General features: G+C 41.6%; 1 protein-coding gene across 1 annotated transcript in view; it reads left to right on the top strand.

Moving 5' to 3' along the window:
• Positions 1–12025, top strand: part of PCSK5 (proprotein convertase subtilisin/kexin type 5) — a 610290-nt gene that overhangs the window by 397968 nt on the left and 200297 nt on the right. Inside the window, exon 16 of the mRNA XM_010844912.1 lies at positions 2394–2582. Coding sequence (XP_010843214.1) covers positions 2394–2582 — 189 coding nt within the window. The remainder of the gene's footprint in view (positions 1–2393; positions 2583–12025) is intronic.

Here is a 12025-nt window from a genome sequence, read left to right on the forward strand (position 1 = left end):
AAACTATAAGCAAGGTGAAAAGACAATCCTGAGAAAGGGAAGAAATAATAGCAAATGAAACAACTGACAAAGGATTAATTTCCAAAATATACAAGCAGCTCATACAACTCAATACCAGAAATACAAACAACCCAATCAAAAAGTGGAAAAAAGACCTAACAGACATTTCTCCAAAGAAGATATACAAATGGTTAACAAACACATGAAAAGATGCTCAACATCGCTCATTATTAGAGAAAAGCAAATCAAAACTACAATGAGATATCACTTTACACCAGTCAGAATGGCCATCATCAAAAAGGCTACAGCAATAAATCCTGAAGAGGGTGTGGAGAAAATGGAACTCTCTTGCACTGTTGGTGGGAATGTAAATTGATACAGCCACTATGGAAGACTGTATGAAGATTCCTTTACAAACTAGGCATAAAACCACCATATGACCCAGAAATCCCACTCCTAGGCATATACCCTGGGGAAACCAAAATTGAAAGAGACACATGTATCCCATTGTTCATTGCAGCACTATTTACAATAGCTAGAACATGGTAGCAACCTAGATGTCCATTGACAGATGAATGGATAAAGAAGTTCTGGTACATATACACGATGGAATATTACTCAGCCATAAAAAGGAACGTATTTGAGTCAGTTCTAATGAAGTGGATGAACCTAGAACCTATTATACAGAGTGAAGTGAGTCAGAAAGAGAAAGATAGATACTGTATTCTAATGCATATATACAGAATCTAGAAAAATGGTACTGAAGAATTTATTTACAGGGAAACATTGGAGAAAAAGACATAGAGAATAGTCATATGGACATGGGGAGAGGGGAGGAGAGGGTGAGATGTATGGAAAGAGTAACATGGAAACTTATATTACCATGTGTAAAATTGATAGCCAATGGGAATTTGCTGTATGGCTCAGGAAATCAAACACAGACTCTGTATCAACCTAGAGGGGTGGAATGGTGAGGGAGATGGAAGGGAGTTTCAAAAGGGAGGGGTCATGTATGGATGTGAGAGTTGGACTGTGAAGAAGGCTGAGCATCGAAGAATTGATGCTTTTGAACTGTGGTGTTGGAGAAGACTCTTGAGAGTCCCTTGGACTGCAAGGAGATCCAACCAGTCCATTCTGAAGGAGATCAGCCCTGGGATTTCTTTGGAAGGATGATGCTAAAACTGAAACTCCAGTACTTTGGCCACCTCATGCGAAGAGTTGACTCATTGGAAAAGACTCTGATGCTGGGAGGGATTGGGGGCAGGAAGAGAAGGGGACGACAGAGGATGAGATGGCTGGATGGCATCACTGACTCGATGGACGTGAGTCTCAGTGAACTCCGGGAGTTGGTGATGGACAGGGAGGCCTGGCATGCTGCGATTCATGGGGTCGCAAAGAGTCGGACACGACTGAGCAACTGATCTGATCTGATGGTTGATTCATGTTGAGGTTTGACAGAAAACAGCAAAATTCTTTAAAGCAATTATCCTTCAATACAATATAAATTTAAAAAAAAGAATGGGGCTAGATATTAGGGATAGAAACAGGAATAAGAAATTCTTCCACATTTATGGAGCTTACAGTCTATTGGGGAAGTCAAACCAAAACAATACAATAAATAGATAATTACAAGTTATAATAAGTGAAATAAAAAGGGTAGAAAATGAAAGGTAGGGAACATGATTTTCCTATGGTTCAATGATGTGCTTAGAGAGCGAAATTTAAGCTTTGATCATGAAAGAAGAAGAGTCAGCCATAGGAACAGCAATAAAAAGGCACTAGAGGCAGAGTAGCATATGTAATGTCCCTGAGCTGGGAAACTTGAATTATTCCAGAACTCAAACCAGTGCTGGTGTGGCTGGAACCCAGTATTCAGAGGGCAGAGAGGTACAGGAGGGAGTTTGGGAAGAAGACAGGACCTTGTAGGCAAGAAGAGTGGGCTCTTCTTAGTTTATAGAGCAAGAAAATGGTAGACCAGTGATTTGAACCAAGGTCATAGTAGTCCTCAAGTCCCCTATACTGGTGGTACACAAAGTGGATTCCATAGATCAGCAACATCACTGTCACTGGAGAACTTGCTGGAAATGCTCATTCGTGACCCACCCCAGGAACTCCAGTTCCAGAGCCTAGGAATCTGTTTTAACAAGATCGATATCCACTACCTTCATGAAGATCAGAGACACCTTAAATTCCCCATTCCTCTCATTTAACATCTTTCTCACAGTCCAAGCAGGATTACTCCTTTAAGCAACCTAACCATTTGCGTGAGGGGCTGGTCCTTTAGTAAGCAGCACCCACTGCTTATCTTACATCATGTAGTCCTGCCAGGCCTGCAGGTTCACTCAGTTGAGCTCTGCTGTGCACTTTGCTCAAACTTCTTCTCTCTGTTGCAGGACGATTCGCCCCAACAGTGCAGTGCGCTCCATCTACAAAGCTTCGGGCTGCTCTGACAACCCCAACCATCACGTCAACTACCTGGAGCATGTAGTTGTGCGTATCACCATCACCCACCCCAGGAGGGGAGACCTGGCCATCTACCTGACCTCGCCCTCAGGAACCAGGTCCCAGCTTTTGGCCAACAGGTACGGTCATGGCCCCTGACCAGCAGTGTGCACTCAGCTACTCATTAAGCTGGAAAAAGAATGAAGAATCAGCAGTTCTTTTTTTTTTCACTTTTTATGAAGTTGAAGATTGTGCATGTACAAATATTATAAAATCATGATTTTTTATACAGTTTTTAAATATTATTTTCCATTAACAGTTTTTACAAAATATGGACTATATTCCCTGTGTGGTACAATACATCCATGAGCCTGTCTTATACCCAATAATTTGTACCTCCCATTCCCCCACCTATATATTACCACTCCCAACCCCATCCACTAGTTTTTTCTCTATATCTGTCTGCTACTTTTTTGTTATATTCACTTTATTGTAGTTTTAAATTCCACATGTAAGATATACAGTGTTTGTCTTTCTCTGACTTATTTCACTTAGTATAATGCTCTCCAAGTTCATCCATGTTGCTGCAAATGACAAAAATTGTTTTTATGCCTGAGTAGTATTCCATGTATATATGTATGTATGTGTGTATCTATATAGAGATGTATGTATATATACACATATGTGCTCAATCGTAGCTTACTCTTTGCAACCCCGTGAACTGTAGCCCACCAGACTCCTCTGTCCATAGAATTCTCCAGGCAAGAATATTGGAGGGGGTTGCCATTTCCTTCTCCAATATATACACACACACACACACACACACACACTTATACCACAGTTTCTTTATTCATTCATCTTGCGACGGACACTTAGGTTGCTTCCATATCTCAGCTGTTGTAAATAATTTGCTATGCACATTGGGGTCTACTTATCTTCTTGAATAACAACATGATTAAAAAATAGGCAGAAGAACGGAATAGACATTTTTCCAAAGAGGAAATGTAGATGGCCAACAGGTACGTGAAAAGATGCTCAACATCACTAATCATCAGGAGAAATGCAAATCGAAACCACAATGAGTTATCACCTCACACCTGTCAGAATTGCTATCATCAAAAAGAATACAAACAAAATGTTGGGAAGGATGTGGGGTAAAAGAAATTCTTGTACACTGTTGGTGGGAATCTCAATTGGTGCCCCAACTGGAAAACAATAGGGAAGGTCTTCAAAAAACTAAAAATAGAACTACCATATGACCTAGCAATTCCACTCCTGGGTGTAGATTTTAAAAAAAAAGAAAATTAAAAATACAGCTGTTCTTTAATTTCTTACTACCCTAAGAACTTCAGTGAGGGGTGCCACTTAGATGTCATGATGAGATAGTCATAGCTCTCACTGCCCACACATAAACAGAGTAATGAGCTGCCTAGAATCTATTGGCATGAAACAGTATAACACTTAAGATGTGTGTAATATTAAAAGGATGCCACAGAAAAGTTAAAGGCCACCTGTTGTTCTTTATCCTATAAAAGAAATGGAGAACACTGACTCTTCAGGCCTCTGAGATGGTCTTCCTGGCCCCTAAATGTCTGCTGGCATTTGTTGCAGGTAAACTGAATGCTTTTGCCTGAGCACTTTCCAAAGTTAAAGGAAATTCTATTTGTTTTAAAAAAGATTTTGGCATATTTTTTTCTACAAAGATTCAGTTAGTAAATGTTTCAAGCTTTGCAGGTCATGTGTCTGTTACCACTCCTCAACTCTGCCATTAGAGTGCAAAAGTCATTGTAAACAACATAGATGAATGTGCATGGCTGTGTTCCAATAAAACTTTATTTATACAAACAGGCCAAGGACCGGATTTAGTTTGAGGGCTGGCAATAGTTTCCTAACCACTATTTAAAGGTTGGCCCTTTAGTCTTTATTGGCCAAGGGAACACTCACTTTCTCTTTGTAGCCTCTTCCATTCTCTCTGCTGCTAAGTCACTTCAGTCGTGTCCAACTCTGTGCGACCCCATAGATGTCAGCCCACCAGGCTCCTCCGTCCCTGGGATTCTCCGGGTAAGAACATTGGAGTGGGTTGCCATTTCCTTCTCCAGTGCATGAAAGTGAAAAGTGAAAGTGAAGTCGCTTAGTTGTGTCCAACTCTTAGTGACCCCATGGACCGAAGCCTACCAGACTCCTCCATCCATGGAATTTTCCAGGCAAGAGTACTGGAGTGGGGTGCCATTGCCTTCTCTGCCATTCTCTCTACTCCCTTCAAACATTTCTCCAGCAGATAATTATATTTCCAGGACCCTGCTGAAAGGCCAGAATGTTCTAGCACAAGTCTTCTTTTGCTCCATTGGCTTTTTGAGTGGTTGGGATCATGGGTGGGGGATACTTGTCAGCAAGTGGGACCAGATGGGGAAAGGCCAGGTTTTCTTATACACCCCATTCCCATTATGGTTCCAAACTCCAAGCCACAGTGAGAAGCCTAAAAGTTTCTTTAATCTGATGTTTTTCTCCAAGAGGAACATTGAATAGGAGCAAAAACCTTACTGTCAGAGGCCTATACAATCCAAATGAAAGTCAAACTTTTATGTCGACAGGGCCGCCTGTCCACATGCCAGGTGTCCGCGGCCGTGGTGATCTCTGGTAGGACACTGACAACAGCCCAGACAAGCTGAGGGGCCAAGTCCAATGCAGGCCTGCAGGGCCGAAAGTGAGACTGAGGAACTCTCAGTGGCTTTTCAAAATCTTCAAATTCATCTGTTGTAGGACAGTTAGAAAGAGAGAAAGCAAGAGCATTTCTAGAGTCTCTCATTGCATTTTATTTCTGTTCTTGGAAGTCTTCTTGTGTTCGTCCCTAAAACCTAACATCTTTCATTAGAGCATGAGGTAACCTGGGCTTCATATTCTATTAAGTGAAACTTTGCCAGGATCAGTATATGCAGCTGTGAGAAACTGAAGGATGCTTTGGCATCCAGTCGCTGCACACGCCCTCCTCCCTGTACAGTCAGGGATCTCAGCTGCTGCCAGGTCTTGCTACTACCTGCCTGAAGCTTCTCTTCAGCAAGCAAGGCCTTCAGATGCACAATTCTATGATTAAAGGAGATCATGCCAGCTGTTGTTACCGAAGCCAGGGAAGACCTTGTTCTTGATTTCTTTTCTTTTCTTTTCTTGACTGCTGTTCATGTGCATTGCATTTGGAGTACCCAGGTGACCCCAGTGAAGTACAAAGGTTGGCTTCACACATGTGTAACTCTTCTCCCTGGAGCCCCCTCCATGTAGAAAAATGGTCCACCCACAGTTGTTTGCTTGGAAAACTCAGTCCCTTCAGCCTTTCTGGGATCTTCTGCATATTTCAACATTTCTTGTTGGCTTCCCTGGAAATGACGTCAGTGAGGAAACTTGTGAGCAGAGGAGCAAAAGATTCCAAGACAGGCATTTGGTGAATTACAGTGTCACTGGCTCCAGTTCCTCATGAATTCTTCAACAGCAGGCATCCGCTTTGCTCTTTGCAAAGTGCTGAACCCCAAAGTGCTGCCTGACTTGTGTCAAAGAAAAGTAACAGGCATTTCCAATGCGCGGTGACCCATCTTTTGGTTCACTTTAGTCTGTCCCATAGGGACCCCCTGGGAATAAGGTCTGCATGCAGAGTACATCCTCTTGGTCCGGAGCATTTCTTAAAGTGCTGCTCTTTTGTCGATCTTCCATCTCAGCGCTGAAAATAAGTAGCCACCCCCCAAAAAAATGGCAGACAAAATGGAGTGGAGAGAGGGGACTGGAGATAAGGGATGTAAAAGGATGTTATGAATTCATTGGCCCACAGTTCCCCAAAACACTGCTATGAACGTCTGACCTTTTAAATGTAAAACAGCCGCACTTGGTCCCCAAACCAGTCTGGCCACCTTCCAGGGCCTGGCTCCCCCGTCCTTGTTGTACTTGATGCTAGTAGAATCCCTCCTACTGAGGTAGCTAAGGCAAGATGGTTTCTTTAGGTATTGTTTTCCTTCTGGCATATTCCAAAACTTTATTTTTATGAGGAAATCTCTCTTCAGAACTTCCCAGTCTCTGACCTCCTGGCAAAGAGGAATCTGTGTCCTCTCTCCTTGGCCCTGTTTCAAAGCACACTCCCAGGATTGGGATCTGAGGGCAAGAAGCATCAACACAGGATGGGCAGGTGGTGAGGGGAAGGTCTGCTTTGCTCCTGGTGGCCTTCAAGTTGGCCTGCTGGCCTGGGCACTATACCTGTCCTCAAGGAAAAGGTGACCAGGTCAGGGTTTAGAAGGAATTTGTATGTCAGAGATTTTTTTAATTTTTGTAAATTGAAGTATAGTTGATTCACAATGTTGTGTTAATTTCTGCTGTACGGAACAGTGATTCAGTTATATATATACACACACACATATGTACACATTCTTCTTTATATCCTTTTCCATTATGTTTTAGCATAGGATATTGCATATAGTTCCTTATGCTACACAGTAGGACTTTGTTGTTTATCCATTCCATATGTAATAGTTTGCGTCTGCTAATCCCAACTCCCCAGTCCCCCTCTCCACTGGGCAGTCTATGTTTGTTTCTGTTTCGTAGATAGGTTCATTTATGACATATTTTAGACTCTACATATAAGTGATATCATACGGTATTTGCCTTTCTCGTTGTGACTTGACTTCACTTAGTATGATAATCTCTAGGTCCATCCATGTTGTTGCAAATGACAGTATTTTGTTCTGGAGTGGACTGCCATTTCCTTCTCCAGGGGATCTTCCCAAGCCAGGGATTGAACCCGGGTCTCCCGCATTGTAGACAGACGCTTTACCATCTGAGCCACCAGGGAAGTCATTTTTGTGACTTGACTTCACTTAGTATGATAATCTCTAGGTCCATCCACGTTGCTGCAAATGACATCATTTTGTTCTTCTTCATGGCTGACTAGGGTTCCACTGAGTATATGTACCACATCTTCTTGATTCATTCATCTGTCAATGGACATACAGGTTTTTTCCATGACTTGGCAACTGTGGATAGTGGTGCTACAAATATAGGGATGTGCATGATCTTTCTGAATTATAGTTTTTTTCTGGATATAATTATAGTTTTTTCCAGGCATGGAATTGCTAGATCATATGGTAATTGTATTTTTAGTTTCAGGAACCTCCATACTGTTTTCCACAGTGGCTGCACCAACTTGCATTCCCAGCAATAGTGTAGAAGGGTTCCCTTTCCTCCACACACTCTGTAGCATTTGTTATTCTAGACTTTTTAATGATGGCCATTCTGAGTGATGTGAGGTGATACCTCATTGTTGTTTTGCTTTGCATTTCTCTGTTAGTGATGTTAAGCATCTTTTCATCTGCCTTTGTAGATGCCATTGGCCATCTGTATGTCTTCTTTGGAGGAATGTCTATTTAGGTCTTCTACCCATTTTTTAGTTGGGTTGTTGTTTGTTGTTGTTGTCGTCGTTGAATTTATGAGCTGTTAACATATTTTGGAAGTTAAGCCCTTTTGGTCACATGATTCACAAATATTTTCTCCCATTCTGTAGGTTGTCTTTTCATTTTGTTTATGGTTTCCTTTGCTGTGCAAAAGCTTGTAAATTTGATTAGGTCCCATTTGTTTATTTTTATTTCTGCTGCCATGGGAGACTGACCTAAGAAAACATTGGTATGGTTTATGTCAGAGAATGTTTTGCCTGTGTTCTCTTCCAGGAATTTTATGATGTCACATCTTATGTGTAAGTCTTTAGGCCATTTTGAGTTTATTTTTGTGTATGATGAGAGGGTGTGTTATAACTTCATTGATTTTTACATGCAGTTGTCCAGCTTTCCCAACCCCACTTGCTGAAGAGATTTTTTCCATTGTATATTTTTGCCTCTTTTGTCAAAGATTAATTGACTGTAGATGCGTGGGCTTATTTTTGGGCTCTCTAGTCTGTTGATATATATGTCTGTTTTTGTGCCCACATTACACTGTTTTGATTACTGTAGCTTTGTAGTATTGTCTGAAGTCTGGAAGGGTTATGCCTTCTGCCTTGATCTTTTTCCTTAGGACTGCTTTGGCATTTCAGGGCCTTTTATGGTTCCATATAAATTTTAGGATTATTTGTTCTGGTTCTGTGAAAAAAATGTCATGGATAATTTGATAGAAAGTGTTAGTCATTCAGTTGTGTCTGAGTCTTTGCAGACCCATGGACTGTAGCCCGCCAGGCTCCTCTGTCCATGGAATTCTCCAGGCAAAAATACTGAAGTGAGTAGCCATTCCATTCTCCAGGGGAATCTTCCCAACTCAGGGTTCAAACCCAGGTCTCCTGCATTGCAGGCAGATTCTTTACTGTCTGAGCCACCATTTGATTGGGACCATATAAAACCTGTAGATTGCTTTGGAGAATATGGTCATTTTAACAATATTAATTCTTCTAATCCAAAAGGTGGGATATCTTTCTATTTCTTTGACTCATCTTCAATTTCCTTTATTAATGTTTTATAATTTTCAGTATTTAAGTCTTTTACCTTCTTGGTCAAGTTTATTCCTAGTATTTTATTTGTGTGTCAGAGATTATTATTGAGGACAATAAATAGTTCCCCTATTAGACACTCATCTTTCTTTCAGAAAAGTCAGTATTTCTGAGGAGGACCATGTAAAACAAAGAACACTGTGCAGTTAAAAGACAGGAATTCTGCAAGGCTTAAAACACAAAGCTTTCCTCGTGGGGTCATCTGAGATGAAGAGTTAGAGCTCTGGTGGCAGAGTCATCCCTATTTGACCTCTCCTGTTTCTCCATGAGGCATGACTCTTGACATTGGACTGGGCATTGGCCTCTGTGAGAAGGAAGGATACTGAGGTCCAGCTCAGACTCAGAATCCACGGCTCACTCCGTGTCATCTCCCCTTAATGATGACACGCATCTCCCCTTAACTAGACATGCAGAACAGGAGAATGAGCTAGGAAGGAAGCTGAGGGGACAGCAACCCTCCCCCCCATATTACCTTCATTTTGGTATTGACAAAACCTGTGTTCTAGTCTTAGGACCAGAAAATGCTATCCTTAACGGTCAATTCCAAAAACAAAGGGGCCACAGTTAGCATTCTGAAAGTCCTTATTTTCCTCGACATTTCAGGAAGGAGTGTCTTCAGTGTTGCTCAGCCCTTCACCATGGGAATTCCTCAGGAACAGATTTTTTTTGCAGTCGCTGAACATGTTGCCCATGTGGGCCGTCTGGAGCCCCTCAGTGCCTCCCCATGCTGGCTGCTGGGCACTTGCTAGAGCTCCTGTGGAGAACATCTGTTCCAGGAAGCAGGGTTTACCCGAGCATCTGCAGGTGCTGAGCCCTGGAAGGCACTCGGCAGCCTTCACAGCTAGTCCAACTCGAGCTGCGTGCCCCATCAGCCCAGCAGGCAAGCCCCGGCACCATCCTTAGCAGGTCAGGTGGAGGATTTAGTGGGTAAACAGAGCCATCCTTGAGTGGACAGTTAGTGCTTTCTCTCCCCTTTGTTTTCTCCTGCCCTCCCACCCTTCCACTCCTCCTCCTGGCCTGTCTACCCAGCCTAACAAAGAATCAAACCAAATAATCAGCACAAATGCTTTACTTCTGGGGAGACCATGGGGATCTGGCATAGGTAGGGGACCTAGGTGGGCTTAGATCCCTTTATGATAGATACAAGAGCAACTATATTTCATCATTGTTGCAGTGAGCTTCTTTTTATTTTTTAAAGTTATTTTTAATTGGAGGATAATTGCTTTACAATGTTGTGTTGATCTCTGCTGTACAACAGTGTGAGTCAGCCATGTGCATACATATATGCCCTCCTTCCTGAGCCTCCTTCCCACCACCCCCATCCCACCTCTCTAGGTCATCACAGAGCACTGAGCTGGGCTCCCTGTGCTGCACAGCTGCTTCCCACTAGCCATCTCTTTCACACATGGTAGCGTATGAATGTCAGTGCTCCTCTCTCAATTCATCCCACTTCCCACCCTCCCCTTCCCCCACTGTGTCCACAGTCCATTCCTAAAGCAACTTTGGATGTTACCCCTTATATGACCACATGTTCAACTTCTGCCTACAAATTTTCCAACAGAAAGCCTGTCCCATCACATTCTTCCTTCAACTGCATGTGTCAGAATTATAAAAACCTTGCTTTTTTTCTTCCCTAAATACCCGCATACTGTCTTCAACTCATTGAGTTTTAGACTTAGTTTAGCTTTATTGGCTCTCTGTTCTAGATTTTGGCCTCTGACTGAAAGCTGAAACTTTGCCTCTCTTTCTAAATTTGACTACAGATGTGTATCTCTGGTTCTAATTATGGTCTTAAGTGGAAAGAAGGTATACTTTCTCATCTGTACAACCTATAGTTTCTGTAATTAACTGTGTTTAACTGTCGTGTTTCTACCTGAATATTTTTGTCACTGCCCAAGTGTTCAATGACAGACTACTGACATTTTGCAAAGTCATGCTATATAAATGCAGGTATGACTTGCCAAAATTACACTTTTGCTGTGGAAGTTTCACGTTATACAAGGCCTCACCATGAGAAAAAGCTTCTTTCTTTATTCAAAAGACAGTATAGCCTTTGGAGTTATAGCTGGGGTGGTCTTGATGTCACCCGTTTTTATGTTCAACTTCGGAAAAGTGATTTTTTTCATCTAGAAAACAGACGTAGTTGTATCTGCCTCGCAAGTGTGTTACAAGTAGTAAATAAGGTAATACAGTAAGCTCCTAGTAGAGTAAGCACTTGGAAGTGCTAACCCTTACTCACACGGTGCTTTTCAAAACACCTTGCAAATGACTATCACACAGAGAAGACTGGCTCCTTCTCCCACAGAGGCTGATTCTAAAGGTCTGGGAGAGGCCCATGGATCTGCATTTCTCATAAGCTCACAGGTGACGCTGAAGCTTCCTGGCCTGCCGCAGAGCACATTTTTAAATAGCACCGATTTAAAAGATCACCCAACTTTTTCAAACACATTCTTCTTATTTTCATGTCACTAAAAGACTTGTGAGCAATATGCTGCTGGGTGCTGTGAAAGTCACTTACAAAGGCATTTATAATGTAAACCAGATATTTAGATAAAGCCTACTATTAAAGAATAAATCTTCAAGACGATTAAGTGAGTACTTATTTACAGGTACTTATCATGTACCTACAAGGATCAATGCCTTTGGGGGTTGGTAAGTTAGTGATAGTGAACATGTTGAAAGTTCATTTTGAAACTCCTGTTTTCAGGTATTCCAAACTTCTAGAACCAGTACCTTTCTCTCAACATTTCTTAAAGAAATGATTTAGGAGAGAGCAAAAAACTTAATAGTGTGTTTTACATACCCTATTTCATAAGCAAATAATTTAAAACTTGCAAAAGACAAACATCTAAAGAAAATCAAAAGTTCAGTTTCAACTGAGCCAAATGAGTGCTTTACGCATTCTATCAGCTTTATGTTAAATTGTGATGAAGCACTAAATAAAGAAAACAAAAAGAAAAAAGAGAACCTCCCAAAATATTCGATTAATGTCTAATTCTGTAGTGAACACAAATACCATCTAGGAAGTTGTGGATAATTCTGAAATTAATATCCATTTACATTTGGGAAATAATAATATGA

The sequence above is a fragment of the Bison bison genome, unplaced genomic scaffold, assembly GCF_000754665.1.
Source record: "Bison bison bison isolate TAMUID 2011002044 unplaced genomic scaffold, Bison_UMD1.0 scf7180017864212, whole genome shotgun sequence".
Classification (NCBI taxonomy): domain Eukaryota; kingdom Metazoa; phylum Chordata; class Mammalia; order Artiodactyla; family Bovidae; genus Bison; species Bison bison.